At 37.8% G+C, this 22,225-nt stretch overlaps 1 protein-coding gene across 1 annotated transcript in view; it reads right to left on the reverse strand.

The window, feature by feature from the left end:
* Window positions 1-2,339: 2,339 nt before the first annotated feature.
* LOC100026609 (ectonucleotide pyrophosphatase/phosphodiesterase family member 7-like) overlaps window positions 2,340-22,225 on the reverse strand; it is a 45,861-nt gene continuing 25,975 nt past the window's right edge. Inside the window, exons 2-4 of the mRNA XM_001377121.4 lie at window positions 17,853-17,998; window positions 8,706-9,332; window positions 2,340-2,597 (exon numbers count right to left, since the gene is read on the reverse strand). Of these exons, the coding sequence (XP_001377158.4) occupies window positions 2,340-2,597; window positions 8,706-9,332; window positions 17,853-17,998 (1,031 nt within the window). The remainder of the gene's footprint in view (window positions 2,598-8,705; window positions 9,333-17,852; window positions 17,999-22,225) is intronic.

Below are 22,225 nucleotides of genomic sequence, written 5' to 3' on the forward strand. Positions count from 1 at the left end.
GAAAGAGGAAAAGAACCTCTATGTTCCAAAATATTTATAGCAACTCTGTGGTGGCAAAGAATTAGAAACTGAGGGGATGCCCATCAACTAGGGAATGGCTGAACAAATTGTGATATATAATTGTGATGGAATATTATTATACCATGGGAAATGAATGGACTGATATTTTAAAAAACATGGAAGGAACTATATGAGATAGTGAATAGTGAAATGAGTAGAACCAGAAGAACATTATATTCAGCCACAGAACTAATGCTGGAAGGATAAACTGTGAACATTCCCTCCAGAAAGTGAACAGAAAGATAAAACATGAAAGATAATTTACATGAACATGTTGGCTTCCCTGATAATATCCTTTGAGATATAGGGAGGATGGGAATAGAACACTTGTGGACAGAATTTATTATGTAGATGTGAAGACAAGTAAGTTAAACATATAGGAGATTTGTGTACTGTCTTCTTTTTTGTACATGGAAATGTTTGTTTGGTTTTGTAAAATATGAAATAATAGAAAAAATTTTGGAAAAAAAAGATAACTTCTAAGGGACCCTCGTAGGTCCAGTGGGTTCAGTTGAAAGTAAAAGTTGGGCCACTGGTTTCCCTCCCATTTCTCAAATCCAAAGTAATATTTATATAGAAGAGATGATTACACCATATCTGATATGAGGTACATATGTGTTGCACTCAAGATTTAACGTTAGTATTCAAGGCTTTATTTCATTAAAAATTCAATGTGTTAACAGTATGAAAAGACTGCTTTTTCCAAAATTATGCCATAGGCATGGAGGTTGAATCAGTAAATTGAACTTTTCCTTTATCTCTCCTTTGGCTAATGGTTTCTATAGAAAATGACTAATTGATTTCTTTCTCAGATGTTGCTTTAGGGGTTGGAGACATTTTAGGTCATGCTTCAGTATAGAGTGAACTTTTATAGTTCAAATATAAATTACTTGAAATGTGGATTTTGAAATGGAATTTAAGGTTAAGTAAAGTTCCAACTTTTTAGACAATTTATAGTGCCACAGGCAGCAGTGGTGCAACAGTGATGAAGACTGCTTAAAAGGGAACATGGTAACACACATTCATAACTTCTAAGATGTGAAGTGAATAGATGTTTAGTAAATGTTTGTTGATGAATAATAGTGTTAAAATATTGGTTTAGTTGTTGGAAATAGTTTTGCCATGCATATTATCAAAGTACTCATGTTCATCAGTAGTCATAGGAATATAAATAAATCTAGGACAGATATCAGAGGCCATTAAGTCCCACAACCTCATTTTATAAATGAAGAACCTAAGGCCCAGGGAGGTTAAGTGATTTTTAAAGGTCACACAGGTGACTTGTCACATTAGTGGCAAGATATGAACTCAGATCCTTTGACAACAGAGCCATTGCCATTTCCATCATACCAAATATGCCTCCCTTGAATGAAACTGTTGTATTGATAGTAACAATGAAACATGACCAGTGTAAAGACCACTTACCCCTTTTTTCGACTAACAGCAGTGTACCCGACAGCAGAGACAAATACAATGACCAGAATTCCGGTAGCAACACTTAAGCCAATAGCGACTTTTTGCAAAGTAGCTGTCCTCTGAGTTTCATCTCCTGTTATCAAATCTGAAAAGTGTTTTTTTTTTGTTAGTTTGTGAAACATTTGTTCCTTTTTTCAGGGGCCCCAGGAAAGAGTCATATCCAGTTATATTATTTTCTCTAAATCTAAGCAAAATCTACTCTATAAGAAATGAGAATTTCCCTCTTTGTTCCTTATTATGTGCTATCACAAAGCTACACATTGTGGTAGGATTTTTATAGGACATGTCTCTTGAATGGGAGGAAATAACTAGTCTACTGTGTAAAATAACCTGGTAGTGTCTATTCAAGGGAGATATTACTCATGTAGGAAGAATATTGCTTGATTCTTTTAAATCACCCGAAGATCTCTGCTCAGAAGTCAGGCTAAGTTAGGGATTTACAGAGCTCTGCTTCTCAGTAATGAACAAAATTATGAAGCTCCGGCTTTTATCTCAAAGAATTACTCTTTAATTATGTTGAGCAACTACCAAACTTTGGACACATGAATTTGTCAGGAGGCAGATGGATTTTTCAGAAGAGGAATCATGGAGAAGTCTAACTTTCTCTATAACTCCCTACGGATCAGGGGCATAGATAAGGATTATTCCTTGGCTTCTTGTTTTAAAAGATGTCCCCTACAAAAACAACTCTCAAGCTCTAATGGCACATGGAGGGATTATGAGTTTAAGGACCACTGTCATCCTGGAGAACCATTAGGAAACTTATTTGTTTTAAAAAGTAGATTTTCTGCAGATTCACTGGGCTATTGCTTTTGTATCTCACCTGACTCCTGATCGAAAGTGTCCGCAAGCATGTCCTTTGTAACTGTCAGAGATCCATTGTGAGGTTCTGGTGTCACTCCCAGGAGTTTGCACATAAGTGGGTAAATGTGGATGCTGTCAAAAGGCTCTGCCAAATGATTCTTCTTGAAATCTGGTCCAAATGCTCTGAATATGGTTTTCATGTCCATGTCTGCATTATCAAAACCATGATCTCCTTTGTTGACATATAATATAAAACGCTAGGAAAGAGTCAGTAAAGGCTATAATTCTATGAAATGGAAGCATATTATCATTAATCTGTGGTGTTTGTGTATTACTTTAGAACTTTTGAGCACCATTAAGATCTTTGCAAACTTAAACTATAACAACTTCCTTCCTCTGAAACACAGAGATATATCCAGAAAAACAATCTCTTTTTTGGGATCCAGAAACAAAAATCTCTATAATTTTGGGATAGAAAGTAAAGAGCACATATCTATAAGAAAAGGCTAAAGGAATTAGGGAGATAATGTATGCTTCCTGTAGTTTCAGGCAAGAATTGCTGCTTAGGACAGGCATTCATGTTTGTTCTATTTCATCTCCCTCAGCCCTTTTTAGGCACATTAGTGAGCAATCTAAATCATAATTTTCTAAATTCTTCTCAGAATTAATACATTTTTAACTGTCCTGAAAATAAATGCTCTGTACTTTGTAACAAAAAATCTGGTTCAATATGGAAAGACTTGGTCTATGCAAACCAAACCATAGATTATTTGGTGGCTATTTTTGGCAACTATTCTGTGGAAGGCATGGTACTATATATTGGGGATTCAAAAACAAAACAAAAAGCAGACCTGGTATGACACAGCTCAAACACAATCAATTAATCTGTGCTTTAGGGGTAGTCCTGATAATTCAAAGAAAGCCCCAAATCTACTTTTTCTTACTTTGCATCAGTAATCTCTTTGTGACATGGAATTGCATCTTTACTACTCTGACTTATGAATTCTTCTTATCTTATGGTTCCATGATTATTGGATCATCTTTAAAGTATAGATGAACACATTCTTGCTGGAAATTACTTTGTATGTATTTTGAATGAACATTTTTTGGTACATAATGTTCTTGCTTGGACCCTTACTACCTTCCAATAGAATTCCTTGACAGAAGGGTCTATTAGATTATATTTTTTGGCTTTGTATTACCCAGTTTCTAGTACTGTACCTGGAACACAGCAAACATTTAATAAATACTTGTTATTGTTGTTAAAAGGAACTTGTGGTGGAATATCTCAGTATAAAACACAAAAAAGTTGATTCTTTTGAAAAGTCCTTGAAAGAGAAGGTATTCTCTGCAAAGATTTTCTCCATTTCTAAAGAAATTTTAAAGGCTACTTCTTGAATGAAACAAGAATGGTTCTTGGACTGTACAATAAAACTTTGACTATCCAAGACCTTACTAACCCAAATCATCAATTGAGTAGAATTTAAAAACGTGCTTCACTATTTAGAAAAAGAAAAAAAATCACACTAAAAAAATAAATTGGTCTTTAAGGTTTAATTGGATTTGACCTAATCTCTTAACTTTTATATCTATGGTCCATTACATAAAAATTAATGCTTTCAGTGGTTTTGACACCATTGATATGAGATCTTTAGTACTCAAGAAAGGACAAAATTATTTATCCTATATGTAAGTAAGTCACAAATATTTAGAAATATTTTTTATCAAGAAAGAGTGAAAAGGGGGGGCAGCTGGGTAGCTCAGTGGATTGAGAACCAGGCCTAGAGACAGTTCAAATCTGGCCTCAGACACTTCCCAGCTGTGTGACCCTGGGCAAGTCATTTAACCCCCATTGCCTAGCCCTTACCACTCTTCTGCCTTGGAACCAATACACCATATTGATTTCAAGACAGAAGGTAAGGGTTAAATAAAAAAAGAAAGCATGAAAAGAAGGTATTTTCAGCCTAATCATTAGCTAACCAGAAAATTACATGAATCAGAATACTCTATTTTTTCAAAAACCCTTACCTTCTGTCTTAGAATCAATACTGTGGGGAGCAGCTGGATAGTTCAGTGGATTGAGAGCCAGGCTCAGAGATGTGAGGTTGATTCTTTTTTTTAAACCCTTACCTTCCATCTTGGAATCAATACTGTGTATTGGTTCTAAGGCAGAAGAGTGGTAAGGGCTAGGCAATGGGAGTCAAGTGACTTGCCCAGGGTCACACAGCTAAGAAATGTCCAAGGCCAGATTTGGGATCTCTGGACCTCCTGTCTCTGGGCCTGGCTCAATTTACTGAGCAACCCAGCTGCCCTTGAGAATAGTTCATTTTGCCAAGTATCTTGGTCAATCTTATTTACTCTGTGGGACAGTGGAAAGAACACAGGGTTTGTAATCAGAAGATCTGGGTTCATATCCTTGGAAAAGACACTTCACTCCTTCAGGTCTCTTTTTTTCTATCTGTAAAATGAGGGAGTTAGACTAGAAGGTCTTTAGTGTTCCTTTCACCTCTAAACCTATCATTCTACAATTTAAAAATAATTTACCATGCCCTTCTATGATTATAGGTAACAGTGGATGACATAATTCTTGTGATTATTTAGAAGTGTAATTAACTGGGTCTATAAACTAGCTAAATGACTGCTAAATATCACGGCTTCACAGACCCAGAACATCATCAAGAATAGTATTAAAATGACGACAACTTATGAAATTCAAAAGTGCCTTCTAGAATGCATCATTGAACACTGGGCATATTTCCACCATCACCACCAAGCAATAGCTTCACCATTAAATGTCTTCTCAATTCTGGCAATCATCATACAGGTTCATGGACATCTCTTGGTCATAAAAACAGCCTCAATATTTGCTTCACATCTAGATCAGTGGGCAAGAGTTCTTTAGGTTAATATAATATATCTTTAGGTTATCTGTGAATTAATCCTCTGTAGTACAAGGGAGAGTCATCAAGGAAGGTAAATGTAAGCTCACTTTTGAAATACTTCATTTCAGAAAAATGGTAAATATGAAGTGCATTTTGCAAGGGCAGTTAGTTGGATGTCTGGGGAGTGAATAGTGTACTGGATGTGTATTAGAGAGACCTGTATTAGAATCCTACTTCAGAAACTTACTAGCTGTGTGGTCCTGGGAAAATAATAGAATCTCTCAGTCTCAGTTTCCATATCTGTAAAATGGGGATAACCAGACTGTCTCTGCCTTAGGGTTTTTATGAAGCTCAAACGAGATGCAATAATAAATTTTGTAATATAAAGCACTCTATAAAAATGAGCTGTTATTTCTGAGAATCACTGAATTTTAGAATCCTAGGATTAAGGACAGAGAAGGATATTAGAGACCATTTAGCCCAAGCCCTTCTTGTTATAGATAAGGAAAGGGAAGTCCAGAGAATCATATTTAGATATAGTCATAACATATGTACATATACATTAGCAACAAAAGTTGATTTCATATTTTTGTTTTAACATAGCTCTGTTTATTCTTTTGTTTCTGGCATAAATTAGCCAAGAGAAGCAGTGTGGTTACAGTGGATAAAAAGTCTGTCTTGGCATAAGAAAGACCTAGATACAAACCTCTGCCTCTGACATATATAGACTGGGTGACCATCTCTCAATCAGTAATCATTTATTAAATTCTTATTGTGGGCCAGGTACTGTGACACTGAGTACAAAGACAAAGATAAAAATAATCTCTGCTCTTAAGAGTTTACATAACCTTTATCTCTCTCTCTCTCTCTCTCTCTCTCTCTCTCTCTCTCTCTCTCTCTCTCTCTCTCTCTATCTATCTATCTGCCTGCCTGCCTGTCTGCCTATCTGTATGTCTGAATGCCTGCTTACCTGTGTCTGTCTATTGATCAATTGGTCTGTCTACCTTTCTTTCTTTCTTTCTTTCTTTCTTTCTTTCTTTCTTCTTTCTTTCTTTCTTTCTTTCTTTCTTTCTTTCTTTCTTTCTTTCTTTCTTTCTTTCTTTCTTTCTTTCTTTCTTTCTTTCTTTCTTTCTTTCTTTCTTTCTTTCTTTCTTTCTCTTTCTCTCTTTCTCTCTTTCTCTCTTTCTCTCTTTCTCTCTTTCTCTCTTTCTCTCTCTTCTCTCTTTCTCTCTCTCTCTCTCTCTCTTTCTTTCTCTCTCTTTCTTTCTTTCTTTCTTTCTTTCTTTCTTTCTTTCTTCTTTCTTTCTTTCTTTCTTTCTTTCTTTCTTTCTTTCTTTCTTTCTTTCTTTCTTTCTTTTCTTTCTTTCTTTCTTTCTTTCTTTCTTCTTTCTTTCTTCTCTTTCTTTCTTTCTCTCTTTCTCTCTCTTTCTCTCTTTCTCTCTTTCTCTCTTTCTCTCTCTTCTCTCTCTTCTCTCTTTCTCTCTCTCTCTCTCTCTCTTCTTTCTCTCTCTTTCTTTCTCTCTCTTTCTTTCTTCTCTCTCTTTTCTTTCTTTCTTTCTTTCTTTCTTTCTTTCTTTCTTTCTTCTTCTTTCTTTCTTTCTTTCTTTTCTTTCTTTCTTTCTTTCTTTCTTTCTTTCTTTCTTTCTTTCTTCTTTCTTTCTTTCTTTCTTTCTTTCTTTCTTTCTTTCTTTCTTTCTTTCTTTCTTTCTTTCTTTCTTTCTTTCTTTCTTTCTTCTTTCCATCCACCCACCCATCCATATATCCATATGTCCATATATCTATCCATCTTGTCATTGACCAGTCATAAGCTTTTAGATTTTAAGTTAGAAATAACCTGGAAAGTCATATAGTTCAGCACCCTAATTTTATAGAGATGTTAAGTGACTTGTCCAGTCACAGAGCTAGTAAGTGTCTGAGGGTGAATTTGAATCCATTTCTTTTGTATTCTAGGTCCATTGTTTTATAATATGAAAGAAATGAGGGCCAGGGGACTTGCCTAGAGTTACATAGGTAGTTGGTGTCTAAGGTAGGACTAGAACCCAAGTCCTGTGACATTATAGCCAGATAATTCTTTAAGTTAATACATTGCAAATTAGTTATCATTGTATCATTGGAGGGAATTTTATATTGTGTTTAGTAAAAACCAGATTTCACCAAGCATATTCATGTCTCATAAAACACACAACCATTCCTAGAAACAGAAGGTCCTGGGTTCAAATCTGGTCTCAGACACTCCCTAGCTGGGTGACCCTGGGCAAATCACTTAAACCAATTGCCTAGCCCTTACCACTTCTGCCTTGGAAGCAATACACCACATTGAGTCTAAGATGGAAGGTAAGAGTAAAAAAAAAAAAACCCTCAAATACTACTATTTGGTGATATTTTCCCTCCTACTTGTTAGTACAAGCTAGTGAGAAAAACAACCCTTTGTTCTCGTGAAGGAACCTATCAAGCAAAATTTCAATTCAATTTATTTCAACAAACATTTATTAAATGCCTCCTATATACAAGGTGAGGTGCTGAGGCATTATGATTTAATTGAGGATCAGAGGTCTAGAGGTAATCTGCTTTTGGAGAGTAGGTGGGAAGGAGTGAAGCTTTAGAGTGGCTGTGTTTTAGAAATCAGAGGTAGGGGTATAAAGAAAGAGCTCACTTTGTGACAGAGCAGAAAGGCATGCCACGGAGTCTCCTGAACTCCTACAGAAAATTGAAAATAGGATTCCTTTAAGCTAGTGGCATGAGTTTCAGGGGCCATAAAGCAAAATTGCACAAGACTTGTTATTTGTTCATTGAAAATCCTACCTTGAGGCCAAAAGGCCCCTTATCTTTTGCCTGAAGATGTTCTCCAAGGTTCTGTCTCTGGGGCTCTTCTAGGCTCTCTATTTTCTCCCTTGGCCATCTCATTAATTCTTGTGACTTCAGCTCCAGCACCTATGCACAATCCCAAACCTGCACCTCCAGCCTTTACCTCTTCTCTGTTGAGCCCCAGGCCCAAATCTCCAGCTGCCTACAGACATCTCTATGTAGATATTCCTTTCACTATACCACATTGTCTCCTCACTACACTAGGCTGCTCTCCCCATTAGTGGGCAAATTCTTTGGCATCAAGGACTAATTCTTATTCATCTTCAATTCATACCCAAACCCATATATTTCATATTTATTTATTTATTCATTCATTCATTTATTTATTTATTTATTTATTTATTTATTCATTCACTCATTTATTTATTTATTTATTCATTCATTAATTCATTCATTCATTTATTTATTTATTTTAAAACCCTTTCCTTCTGTTTTATTGATTCTAAGGCAGAAGAGTGATAAGGGCAAGGTAATTGGGTTTAAGTGACTTACCCAGAGTCCCACAGCTATGTGTCTAAAGCCACATTTGAACCCAGGACCTTCCAGCTCCAGACCTGGCACTCTAAACACTGTGCTCCCTACCTGCCCCCAGATCCATATATTTTAGAATGAACTTACCCCATTAATGTTGTAGCCAGGATCACCATAAACCAAGATGGGTAGAATTCGGCTGTGTTTTGCAAAATGGAAATGTTCTGGAAACTCTTCTTTCTTATATACATTTAAATGAGGATGTGCATTTTTCAATGCATTGTAAATTTCTTCCTCTTTCCCTGGCTTGGGAAGAATCATACCAAACCCACCATAGTCCAGGATATCAAACTTCACTAAATCTCTGAATTTAATGTAGTTTTTCAGCAAGATCTCTGTGACGTCAGGATTCTTCTTGATTGTGGTCATTCCATGATCTGACGTGATGATGACATTGAGATTGTTCTTCAAGCCATTCTTTTCAATGGCTTCTACCAGGTAACCAATAGTCCTATCGATTTGCTGGATAATAATTCTTCTGTTTTCTGTCTCGGGGCCTATCATGTGCCCAACATTGTCAGGTTCTCCATAGTAAAGGGTTACAAAATCAAAATTTTCCTTAGTGAACCAGTTCATCACAATGTCAATATTTTCCCTCCATTCAGTCTCATTGGAATCAGGATGGTCAAAAGACTCCAAAAGAGACCTCTGCACGGCTTCCCCGCTGTAGTTTGCACCTCCTCCTGGAAAGTGGAATGAAGCAGTTTTTCTGCCCTGTAAATCAGAGGAGATGATTTTTGAGCATGATTTGATAGGAATGTTTATTTTTGGTCATATTAAAAAAAACCAAAATATAAGTTATTGGCCCCTCACTATAAACTCACCTAATATATAAGCATGTCAGTATCCTAACACAAACTTGGGCATCATTAGGAACACCCTCTGGGATGTGCCTTCCACTGGACATTTAGACAAGTTATGATGGGACACGACCGTATAGCCTTCTATTCTTTAAGTCTCTCTTGGCTATTTATAGCATACACATTACCAGATTTTGGTTGGTCTTCTGCCTAACTAATCTAAGCTGTGAAAGGGAGTGGCTTACTTTATCCAAATATTTCTTAGGTTTCATAAAGTTCTCATGTAGGAAGGGTCCCGCATAGTTCATCTTATTACTCTCTTTGGTTCTAGGCAGAGCTGCATCTGAGGGGGCAGCTGGGTAGCTCAGTGGATTGAGAGCCAGGCCTTGATATGGGAGGTCTTGGGTTTGAATCTGACCTCAGACACTTCCCAGCTGTGTGACCCTGGGCAAGTCACGTAACCCCCATGGCCTAGCCCTTACTGCTCTTCTGCCTTGGAACAAATACACAGGATTGATTCTAAGTCAGAAGGCAAGGGTTTAAAAACAAAAAAAGAAATGCATCTGACCCACGGTAGACAGAGTTCTGTCCTATTTTTAACAACACTATCATTGGTTCCAGTCATTCATTCTTGGGTTTTTTTTCTTTATGTCTAAACAATCTGTTTCATTGTTTTTTGCCCCCTCCCTCCCATTCCTTCCACCTCATCAAGAAGGCAGGTAATATGATATATGTTGTATATAAGTTAGTATACAATACATATTTCCATGTTTGTCATGTTGCGAAAGAAGACACACATTGCTCATACTAGAGAAAAATTCATGGAGGAAATAAATTGAAGAATGGTATGTCTCAGTCTGCATTTGCACATCTGACTACCACAGAGATTTTTCTTATATTTAATACCCTGAACTTAGGTATCCCAACCTCTAATTTCTGTATCAGAATATCACATCGCACTAAACTCATCTGGGGCAAATAGGATGACTACGAGTTTGACTTTATTTCTTTGCTTCAGAATGATAGAACTATGACAAATACTAAATCTAACCTAAGTGTTTGCATTAGTCATTAGATGAGAACTAGACCCATTGCTGTTAGTTTTTATAAACACCAAAGGAAGCTATGGTGGAGCAGCCAGAGGAGCTGGTCTGAGAGTCAAGTTAGCAAACACTTATTAAGCACCTACTCTATGCCAGTCATTGTGATAAATTCTAGGGATACAAAGAAAGGGGGAAAATCTCTACTCTTAAGGAGCCCACATTCTAATTGGGAAGACAACTTGCTAACAGCTATGTACAAACAAGATATAGACAGAATAAATTGGGAGTGGTCTCAGAGGAAAGGCTCTGAGGTTGAAGAAGCCTGAGAGAGATTGCTTGCATATGATGAGATTTTGGCTGACACTTGAAGTCAGGGAAATCAGGAGGCAGAGATGAGGAGGGAGAGAGTTCTAGTCATGAGGATGATGACTGGTGAAAATTTCTGGAGTTGGGAGATGTCAGGAAAACCTCACTGACTATGTGACCTTGGATAAGTCACTTAATTTCCAAGTGTCCCAAATCAACTCTGCTTAAGTTACAAAGAAGGTTTTGATCCACATGAGTTGGAGTTTTCTCCTTAGGAGCACCCTATGCTAATAAAATTACTCACCTTGTCCAAAAAAGAGATAATTAAGCTTAACTTCATTTTTAGTGAGAAACAAAGACATAGCACAAAATTTTCTTCCATTATATATCCTGATCTTTCCAATATGGCAACTGAAGGTAAATGATTTGAAGCAATCATTTCAACTATTTTTATTTGAAAGGGGTGGTTTCATTTGGTTTAGGAAGAGTTTGAAGAGGCAGTGTAGTATAGTGGGAATGAATAAAGGGATGACCTGGAAGTCGAGAAGATCTAGGTTGAAGTCTTGACTCTGATCTCTTGTAGCCATGGGATAATGGGCAAGCCACTTAACCAACCCATCAATGCACCCAGTAATTCTCTAAGACTTCCAGTTAAAGATGAGTTATTGGGCAGTTTGATGGCACAGTGATGGAGAGCCAGGTCTCAAGTTGGGAGAACCTGAATTCAAATTTGACCAGACACTCACTAGCTGTGTGACCTGGAGCTAATCCCTTAATCTCATTTGCCTAGCCCTTGCCCTTCTGCCTAAGAGTTATTACCAGGACAGAAAGTAAGGGTTAAAAAAAAGAAGAGTTGCTGAGTTGTGCCAGTGGAGCATGTTTCTTATATCATGAGTTCCTTACATTGATGTCTTAAGCACATGGCTGGTCACTGCCCCCTCTCTACCCTTCCTACTCTCCAAAAAGATCAACTTGAAGGACAAGACATGTTTTAGATCACCTTATATTTGAAATGTGGGAAAATGTTCTCAAAATAAAAACATTTATTGGATTAAGGATGAGGGGGTAGGTGTTGAAAAGAAGAAAGGAACAATAATGTTACTTTAGTGTGGAAATTTGGGGAAAGAGAGAATTGTGGATTAGAAAATTTGGTCAGTAAGCAAAAGAAAACTATGCCTAATGTTCACAAACAAAACTTTTCCTGTTTTGAGGAAAGGCAAGGAAAGAACCTAGAAGCTATTTGTACACACCTTGCATTAATTGAATCGTTCTCGTGCCTTCTGGTGAGAGATATCTTATTTCTAAAATATCTCATTTTCACTTTAATCAAAATGAAGGTTGTTACTAAAATTATTACTTTTGAAGATTTGAATATTTTAGTCTGTGAAACCTGTACTGGTAGCACATCAACTTCCTGATATTAGAATTTATATGATTATTTAAATTTCCAAAGCTGCTCAACAGGTAGTTTATTCATGCCAATTAGCAATAAACAGACTATTATAGTTGTTAAAGGATAGTGTATTAGGACCCTTGATATAAATGAACTTTCCCTGGATGATGACTACTACTCTTAGTTTTCCTCCCTTTCCTTTTCCTTTTCTTCTTCCTCCTCTTCCTCCTTTCTCCTCTTCATCTTTTTCTCCTTTATTTTTCTTCCTCCTCTTTTTGTGCTGCTCTTTTAAAACGAGTGTTGTTGATTTTGACTTCTAACCTTCAGCATTCTCTCCTGATAGGGCCAAATTATTAATAGGATTCCATATTGACTTTATATTTTGTCTACCTCTCCTTTTCAGGGGTCACTGTCATTATTTTTAATGCTTGTATTTTTTAGTAAAGCTTAAGAACAGTGTAATAATGTGAAAGTAAGGCCAAGAAAAATTATAGAACTTGTTCTGGATTACCCAGCTAATAAGTGTCTGAAGTAGGACTTGAACCTAGGTCTATTCTGACTCCAAGGCCATTTCTTTGCTCACTGCATCTAGCATCCCCTCTTTCTGGGGCCATTCGTTGGCTTCATTTCAGTCTTTTCAAGTCGCATGGACAGCAGTGAGTCTAAAGTTTGAGTCAAAGACCTTTTTTATTTTTAAATGGAGGTCAGCTCATTATTTTTAGTGCCTTTTTATTCACAATAAGGAGAAGGCTTCAGCTAACACTGAGATGCATTGTGTAGGCATGAACATTCTTCTAGGCTGAGGCTGTTGGCATTCTTCTTGCTTCCTGCTTCACTGAGTTAGGATGGGTTTTTCTGGGAGATTTCCTTAGTACTAGGAAATGGAAATCTGGCTGTCAGACTTCACTCACGTTCAAATCCCCCCTTGGTAGTAACCTAATGCCATCCTATTACTGATACTTATCAGCTGTGATTCTATTACTTAGCTTATCCTTTTTGCCCTTTTCCCCTATTAACATTCCATAGAAATCCTTTGGACACAGGTGAAACATTCCTTTATGGCTCTATGGCTTCTGAGTCTTATAGCCATGGCTGGACGCGTTTCTCTGAGGATCAGGAATTTAGAACTTTGTGAACTATCCCTACCATTGATCAAATTCTTTCATCGTGCCCTCATTTACAGTCTGGGCCTGCTCCAAGTGAAATGTTCTCATTCTCTGTACCTGACCATTAGTAAGGCCTTGCCAGAGCATAGATTCACTTGTGTGTTGTGAATGATGGGATGTCCGCTCCTAAAAGCAATCAGGGGACTCAATCATTATTTAAACTTCATCCACCAGGGGCCCATCGATTACTATGCATCTTTATAGACTCCTGCAACATTAGTCTCATTGAGGGAAAACATTTCAGCTATCTTAGAGTTTACTGCATCAGCCTCCCTCCACAAAACTCATCTGAAAGGGATGGGTTTCCCAACAATAGAGGGATGCAAATGACTACAGTCAGCCTGGTCATAGAGGAGACTTGCCTGACAATGTGGACATGCTCTCAAAAGCCAAATTGGGACATGCAGGGTCATTGTTCCTGGGAAACTGACCTATGGCCATGAGTTAACACTAATTGTAGCAGATTTTGCTTTCCCTCCTGAGGGAACTGGCTCTCTGCCCCGGCTCTGTAGCAGAGTCCATAGACAGTTGAGCAAGATGATATTCACCTGCCAAATGAATGGTAGGCAAGTCATCAATCTGTTCTTCTCCTACCAGATACTCTTTCTGCACAGCCACTTACAAATTCAGCAAAAAGGAAGAAAGTTCAGCATATGAGTGATGGGCAGGAGGAAAAAAATACACTGGAGCTCTTAAAATAACTGACAATAAGACAAATGACAGTGAAGGAATAACGTAAGTAAGAGAATAGAGAGGCCAAAGGATTTGAATAGTAAATTAAGGAAAAATATTCAACTCTCTTAAAAGTTCAGAGGATTAAAGAATGCTAGGACTGGAACATGTTATAGATCTGGTTCCATCAACTCATTTTATATATGAGGAAATGGAGGCAGAGAGGGGCAAAATGTCATACTTGAGTTCCCACTGTTTGGTAGAGCGGTAGTCAGGAATAAAAGCTAATTCCTCTTACTTCCAAACTGGTTTTGATTCTACGTTAGTAACATCTTTCATATACACCTCCTTCTGTCCTCTGATATTACTACCTACTTGGAGCAGGACCTCATTGTTGGACTATTGGAAAAGCTGGCTGATTGGTCTCCATGCCTTAATATTCACCTACTCTATTCCATACTCCATTTAGCTATTAAAATGATATTCTTTAAGCTCACATCTCATCATGTCACTCACTTATTCAGTAAACATCAATGACTCTCTGGTACATTCAAGATCAAATTAAAAATATTCTCTTTGGCTTTTAAAGCCCGTCACCATATGGACCCTTTCTACTTTTCCAGTCTTCTTATAAACCTTACTCTCCTTCATGTATGTTCTTTATGATCTAGGGACATTGATTTTGTCCCTGACAGTCTTCTAACTCTGTGCTTTTTCAACCAGCTGTCTCTCATTCCTGGAATTTTTCTTCCTCCTCTCTCTGCCTTCTGGCTTCCCTTCTTTGTTGAAGTCTAAATTAAAATCTTATTTCTGCAAGAAGACTTTCTCCATCTCTTTTAATGTAAGTGACTTTCCTCTAGGCTATCTATGATTTATCCTGTATATTTATCTTGTTTTTACATAACTGTTTGTATGTTTTCTCCCCTTCCCCATTAGATTGTGAGCTCCTTAGAGACAGGACAATTTTTGCTTTCTGTTTTGTCCCCAACATTTAGCATAATGCCTAGCACATAGTAGGTACTTAATAAGTGCTTCTTGATTTGTTGTTTTTCCTGCTACCATGTGCAGAAATCTTGTCATACTATATTTGAAATTTGGGACTAGTGTTTTCAGCTACAACCTAATTTATTTGAAGATACCACCTATTTCTCATTTTCTGTGTTTTAAATCCAGAAATAAAGGGGGAGGGTACAAGAAAGGGGGAAATCTAACAGACAGGAATGTCATGAAAATGAGATAGGAGATATTCATCTTTGGGAAGGTTCTTCCAACAGGAGTATTCACAAATGTTGGTTTCAAATGATTAGTTCAACAAATACCAAAGTGAAAAGCACTCTGTAGAATAAAATTTCATGGTGGATTTTTTTAGAGCTAAGGCATTAGATAGAATGGATGGATCAGAAGGGAGTTTTCTTTACCAGTATCCCTTAAAAGATTGTGTATAGTTAAATTCCTGATCTTATAACTTATAACAAAGTGGAAGATTTTAGAAGCTTTAGGGTTAGATACTGAGGAAAGCCTGACCAGTTCTGATTTCTTTCTTTTTCAGAACACAGGTGAATAACAACTTGAAATATCTTTAGACTATTATCCTTCATGGGATGAGTCCTAGCTTTTCTTCTTAAGCTGGAAATAGTCTTTTAGCTCGAAAACCAAGAACGTTTCCCTGTAAAATTTGGAATATGTGTTTATATTAGGGAAAAAACTTTATATATTTGTGTGTGTGTGTATATGTATATATATACATATATGTGGTTTCTGTCTTCAAGCCCATTGGTATAAAACTCTTTCCTTATTGGTAAAGAATAATGCCCTGCCCTATGTGAGGGGTAGGACAGAGTTGGTGAGAGTAGAGAGCTTAAGTTTTTAGCCATTCCCCCTTTGGGCACTCTTCAAGCTGGAGTCCCTCTTTGGAACTTTTTTCAAGGCCAGTCTCTTTTGAATCTTCGTTTGGGTCTTTTCAGGGCCAATCCCTTCTGGGAACTCATCAAGCTTTGAGTCTTCTTCAAGAATCTTCAAGTGATGAGATGCTTCTGGTGCTCCTGACTTTTAGCTTGAAGAGAGATGATGGAAGAGGCCAACCCTACTTCAGGTTGCTGAAGGAGAAAACTTGAGGAAGATATGGGAGGAGTGGGAAGTCTTGAGACTTCAGGAAGTTTCCCTTTGGGTAGATTTAGGACACTCTCTGAGCTGTTACCTTATTCCCAATAGGAGAGCTCTTCCACTCTGATTTGTCTAGTATATATTCTCTGATGTATACCTTCTTTGATTTCTGTTTTGCTAGTATTTGGATAAATGGGCTTATTTGCTATTATGTGTTCATTGTGGATTTGATATTAGGTGGGAAAGGAGTCAAACCTTGGATATAGGGCCTATGATCCCACTTCCCTCCAGAAATGATGGTGATGTAGAAGGGAAATTGGAGGGAAAGGTAGGGAAAGGAAGGGAAGGAAGGTAGTGGGGGTTCCCCCACCTGCATGGTAGGGAAATTGACCAGGCTTTTCTTTCTTAACTATAACTAGGCTAGGGGATTAAATTAAAGCAATTCAGACTCTAGGGTTAGTTAGATAGGTTTATTTGGGCTAGGAAAAGAAAGGCTTGGGAAACCTAGAGAAAATTAATATCGAGTGACAATGCAGGGATCAAAGCTCCCGGGGGCAAAAAGATCTCTGGGCTAAAGGCTCTTCTCTGTTAAAGAGATGAAAACATGTGCTTCTCTCTTCTTTTATATTTTCTTAGACACCTCTCACAAAGAAAGTGGGATGTGTCTGAGGAAGCTGAACAAGAGAGCCCTGGGAGATGTAGTCTCCCAGGGTTCAGAGCCATTCCAAAACGCACATTGATAATTAAGTTAGATGGAATCTAATCATATGCCCTAGACCAGTGATGCAAACCTTTTAGAGACCAAGTGCCACCCTCATGCCACATGTGAACCTCCCCCTTACCCCAGACAGGGAAGGGAGGAAGTGCTCCCTTTGGGCTACTAGGCAGAGGGGTAGGTGATATGAAAAAATGTCCTCTGGTGTAGTGGAGATCAGGAAGGGAGCAGCCCTCTCTGACACACATGCCATAGATTCACCAACATAGCCCTACACTAATAATATTTAAAAGGAACAGTACTTGCCTAGTACCCCCTACTTCTTAGGAGAGCACAGTGGCTACTGGCCCCAAATGCCTGCTTATCTTCCTGTCAGGAATGAAAGTCTCCTTTGGAGAGAGGGGAGAGTTAGGGAGAAGAGGATAGAGATGTGCATTTTGCCTCTCTTTGAGTCACTCACAAGGACAATGTCTTCACTTTATATGGAGCCTCTCTATGCTTTGTGGGCCTACGTTCTCTTTCCTTGTACATACGAATATACATATATACGTGTGTGTGTCTATATAAAGTGTGTTCCAGGTAAAGTCTAATATCACATACATATATAAATACACACATATTATATATACATATTTATAAAATGTATACACATACATATCACTCCCTCCCCCCCTCCCCATTCTAAGAGCCACAGTTGAAGCCCTTTGAAGTAAGGAACCATATCTTACTCATATTTATATATCGTCCTTTAAATTTGTAGAAGATAATTTCGTTTTGGCGTATTCTAGTCATATTGAAGTTTGCCTTTATGTCCACTGAAAGAAGTGGGGCTATTGATGTGGAGCAAGGTTCACTAAGCTTTTTCTCAAAACTGGAACTTATTCATGGGATCAGGGGTTAAGGCTGAGTCAGACCCTAGGGAATAGGGACATATTATTGCCATACCTGGCTGCTCCCTCAACCAATTCCCTTTCCTCTTAGCCATAGACATAAGAGGTGAGGCCTCTGGCAGTTCCCCCAGAAATCTGGACAGTACCTGCCTCTGGGCCGTGATCCAGAGGGGCAGCGCACCATTGTCCCACCACTCCGACTTTCTCTGCGTGTCCTTGAAGGAGAACTTCCAGAGTGTCTCTGTGTTAAACATCATGTTGTGAATGACTCCATGATCTTCAATCCACCGACCTAGTGAATAAAAGAATGAAAGTATTGGAATGCTGCTGAGAAGAAGGGGAAGGATGAAAACCCATATTTCATGGACGTGAGACTGTATGGAATTAAGATGATGTTCTGCTTGTCTAATGCCTAGCAGTCAATCAGCAGGCATTTATTAAGCATCTGTCATGTGCCAGACACTAAGTACAGGGGATATAAAGGCAACTCCACCCAATGCAAAGGAAACTTCCTTCTCAACTGGGAACTCTTAACCTGGGATTCACAGAATGTCATGGGCTCCCTGGAAAGATTCTAAGAGGATCTGTGAACTTGGATGGGAAAAGCTCTGGTCTTTATTTTCAATAACTTCTAGCTGAAATTTAGCATTTCCTTCACAGATTTGAAAACATTCAGAAAAGGGATCCATAGGTATAGGGGTCCAGGACACACAGAGAGGTTAAGAACCCTTGATCTCTAGACCGTAATAGTTTGTGGATAGCAGAGCTATCTATATTCACTCTGTCTTTCCTTTTGCTTATCTCTAGTCATACACATCCTTGATGCCTTTTTATAGCATTTCACACATAAACTACCTTCAGGGGCTGGGGATATGAAGAAAAAAGTGAGATGGTACCTGGCCTCAAGGGGCATACATTCTATTGGAAGGACAAGTGTCCTTCCAATAGAAAAATAAATATTAGATATACATAAATAGATAAATAAATATTAGATATACATATATACATATGTGTATGTATAAAATGTAAAGTAATTAAGAAAGGAACCACTAGCAAAGAGGAAAATCAGAAAGACCTCTTTTTAAAAATGGTAGCATAATTTTTAAACATGTTAAATAGTTAAGAAATACATAAATATTACAATAAATAGTGGTGATGTCTAAAGCCATGGGCTATGGCTCATCCTGTTTTGTCTCTTGTTGCCTCCATCATTTCTTTCTTTCTTTTTTTTAAATTTTAAACATTATTTTATTTGGTCATTTCCAAACATTATTCACTGGAAACAAAGATCATTTTCTTTTCCTCCCCTCCCCCCCCCCCTTTCCCTCTCCCATAGCGGACGCACAATTCCACTGGTTATCACATGTGTTCTTGACTTGAACCCATTTCCCTGTTGTTGGTATTTGCATTAGAGTGTTCATTTAGAGTCTCTCCTCAGTCATATCTCCTCCACCCCTGTAGTCAAGCGGTTGCTTTTCATCGGTGTTTTTACTCCCACAGTTTATCCTCTGCTTTGGATAGTATTTTTTAGATCCCTGCAGATTGTTCAGGGACATTGCATTGATACTGATGGAGAAGTCCATCACCTTCGATTGTACCACAATGTATCAGTCTCTGTGTACAATGTTTTCCTGGTTCTCCTCCTTTCGCTCTGCATCACTTCCTGGAGGTTGTTCCAGTCTCCATGGAATTCCTCCACTTTATTATTCCTTTTAGCACAATAGTATTCCATCACCAACATATACCACAATTTGCTCAGCCATTCCCCAATTGATGGGCATCCCCTCGTTTTCCAATTTTTGGCCACCACAAAGAGTTAAGCTATGAATATTCTTGTATAAGTCTTTTTCCTTATTATCTCTTTGGGGTACAAACCCAGCAGTGCTATGGCTGGATCAAAGGGCAGACAGTCTTTTATCACCCTTTGGGCATAGTTCCAAATTGCTCTCCAGAATGGCATCATTTCTTTTCTTTTTATTCAAAGATGTAGTTTCCCAATTACACATAACAATTTTCAACAAATGTTTTCTGAAATGATAAGATCCAAATTGTCACCCTCCCTCCCTTCCTTTCCCCCTCTCAGAAATGGTAAGCAATTTGATCTGGATTATACATGCATTATTATGCAAAACATACTTCCATATTGGTCATTGTTATAAGAGAATACTCATATCAAACCCAACCCCCCAAATAAAACCATAAATAAATGAATGTGAAGGAGAGTCTGCCTTGATCTGCATCTGTCTCCAACAGTTCAGAAAGTTCAGAAAGACCTCTTGAGAGAGGTAATATATGAGCTGAGATCTGAAGGGAAGCAGAAGTGTCCATGAGATGCAGATGAGGAAGAAGAGCATTCCAGGCATGTGGGGCAGCCTGTGAAGATTTGGAAGATGAATGTTGTATACACGGAATAGGAAGTAAGTAGGTCAATTTGACTGGAGCATAGAATACATGAAGGGGAGACTTTATCAGTCTGGAAAGACAGGCTGGAGCTAGACTGTGAAGGGTTTTAAATGCCAAACCGAGATTATATTTTATCTCAGAAGATGGGTATGGGTAGTATTGTTTGGGGATGGACAGAGATAGGAACAAAGTCATTTCTAGAATATGAGACTCCTCTCCTTCCCATTTCTCTTTCCCTTGGAGAGAGATTGTGTTTCCAGAAAAGGAAATTGAGGCAACCTAGAATAAATCTTCCTAACCAAATCACCTTTGGAATTAGTGACTTGTTGACTTTGAAGTGCTGGTGAAATGTAGAGATACACTGTGGACATTTAGGAGTTAAGATCCAACTTCCTCTATTGGTCTCTATCTGCCTCAAGGCCACCCCCCCACCCCCAGACTGTCCTCTAAACAGCTGCCAGTGCAATTTCCTAATGTGATGGTCCTCCTTGATAAACTCCAGTGGCTCCCTAGTAACAAGAACAAATATAAACTTCCTTGGCATTTAAAGCCTTTGAGAACTTGGCCCCATCATACCTTTCTAGCCTTATTGCATATTATTCCCTGACACATTGCCTGGTCAAAGTGGGCTTCTTACAATTCTTCATGTGTGGTACTTTGAAATTTCCTTTTCCTCTGGTTGTCCTCCAGACTTTGAATTCACTCTCTCCTCGCCTCTACTTCATTAGTTTCCTTCAGCACTCATCTCAAGCACCATGATATACTTTAAGCCTTTCTTGATCTTCTCCAGATATTAGTGTTCTTCCCTATAAATCATCCTGTAGCTCTTTTCTATATACCCTATATGTGCTTTGTTCTTCCCAGAAAGAATGTAAGCTTCTTGAGGGCAGAGACCATTTTACTTTTGTCTTTGAATCACCTAGCACAGTGCTTGGCACATAGTAGGCACTTAATAATACATGCTTATTGTTTGACTAATTCTTTGAAAAACAATAGCCCTACCATAAAAAAATCATGACTTTTTTGAAATATAATTTAAAAAGGAACATTAGGGGTGTCCAGGCCTTCTTAGGAGCTTGCTTTGTGTCAAATTTTCAATCCTGACTGAAGAAAAGTTTTTACTTCTTGGTCTTCAAAGTTGAGAAGATTACATTTCATTTTCAACAAGAAAAAGCATTGTTCATGAAATAATATCTCCTTTGGATGTTTTAGAAAATAGCTGTTGCATTTCTTTTAAATTGTTACTAAAATTCTGTGACCAATAGAGCAGATATAGTAAGAAGTTTGGCTTGACTATTTTTCCTTTATTCACTCAGATTCACAAGATCAGTCATTGAGGGTAAGTTTACATAGTATCACCTTGTTCTTGCCAAAAAATACACAAAGGTCAGGGTATCCAACCAGAAGGACTTGAGAGAATTTCTCTAGATGAACAATTTAAACCTTAGGAGCAGATTTCTAGTTCTTTTAGTATAAATGCAGATATAAGTGTTGATAAACCCTCTGATTCTTCACTCTTCACCCTGCACCCAACTCAGTCTTTCACATCAGTTCATTTTGTTGTTATTTTTCAACCTGTATGGACTTCCAATTCCATTACCATGGGTAGGAACTTTGCTTTTTCTGGGCCTGTGTGCCCATTGGACTAAATTATCTTTATGGATTGTTTAATAAACTAGCTCTATAAATTCTCCCTGCTTTTTTTCAAGATGGAAAAATAAATGGAGATAGAGCCTAAAAAGATGGCCCATGTTCCAGGTCTGCCTCTGACATGTATTTGTTCTGTGACCATGGGCCAATATCTTAGCCTGTAAATTCCCTGGGTTACTCTTTCTTTATATATTAATTCCTGACCTCTGCTAGTAGAAAGAGTCTTTAAATTGAAAGTTCCCTTACTGAATAAATATTTAATTAAAGCAGACCCTTTAAGACTCTCCCAGCAGAGTTCATCCCTCATTTTGACTAAGTAGACAAATGGCTATTTTCAAAAGTAATTGCTAGAACCCTGAAATAAGGGTTGTTGCCAGAATTGTACATCTTCCTTTTACAAATAACATTTACCTTTTAGAAAAAATTGACCTTAATCATCAACAATCATTGATTACATTTATCTCTA

The sequence above is a fragment of the Monodelphis domestica genome, chromosome 7 (genome assembly GCF_027887165.1).
Source record: "Monodelphis domestica isolate mMonDom1 chromosome 7, mMonDom1.pri, whole genome shotgun sequence".
NCBI lineage: Eukaryota > Metazoa > Chordata > Mammalia > Didelphimorphia > Didelphidae > Monodelphis > Monodelphis domestica.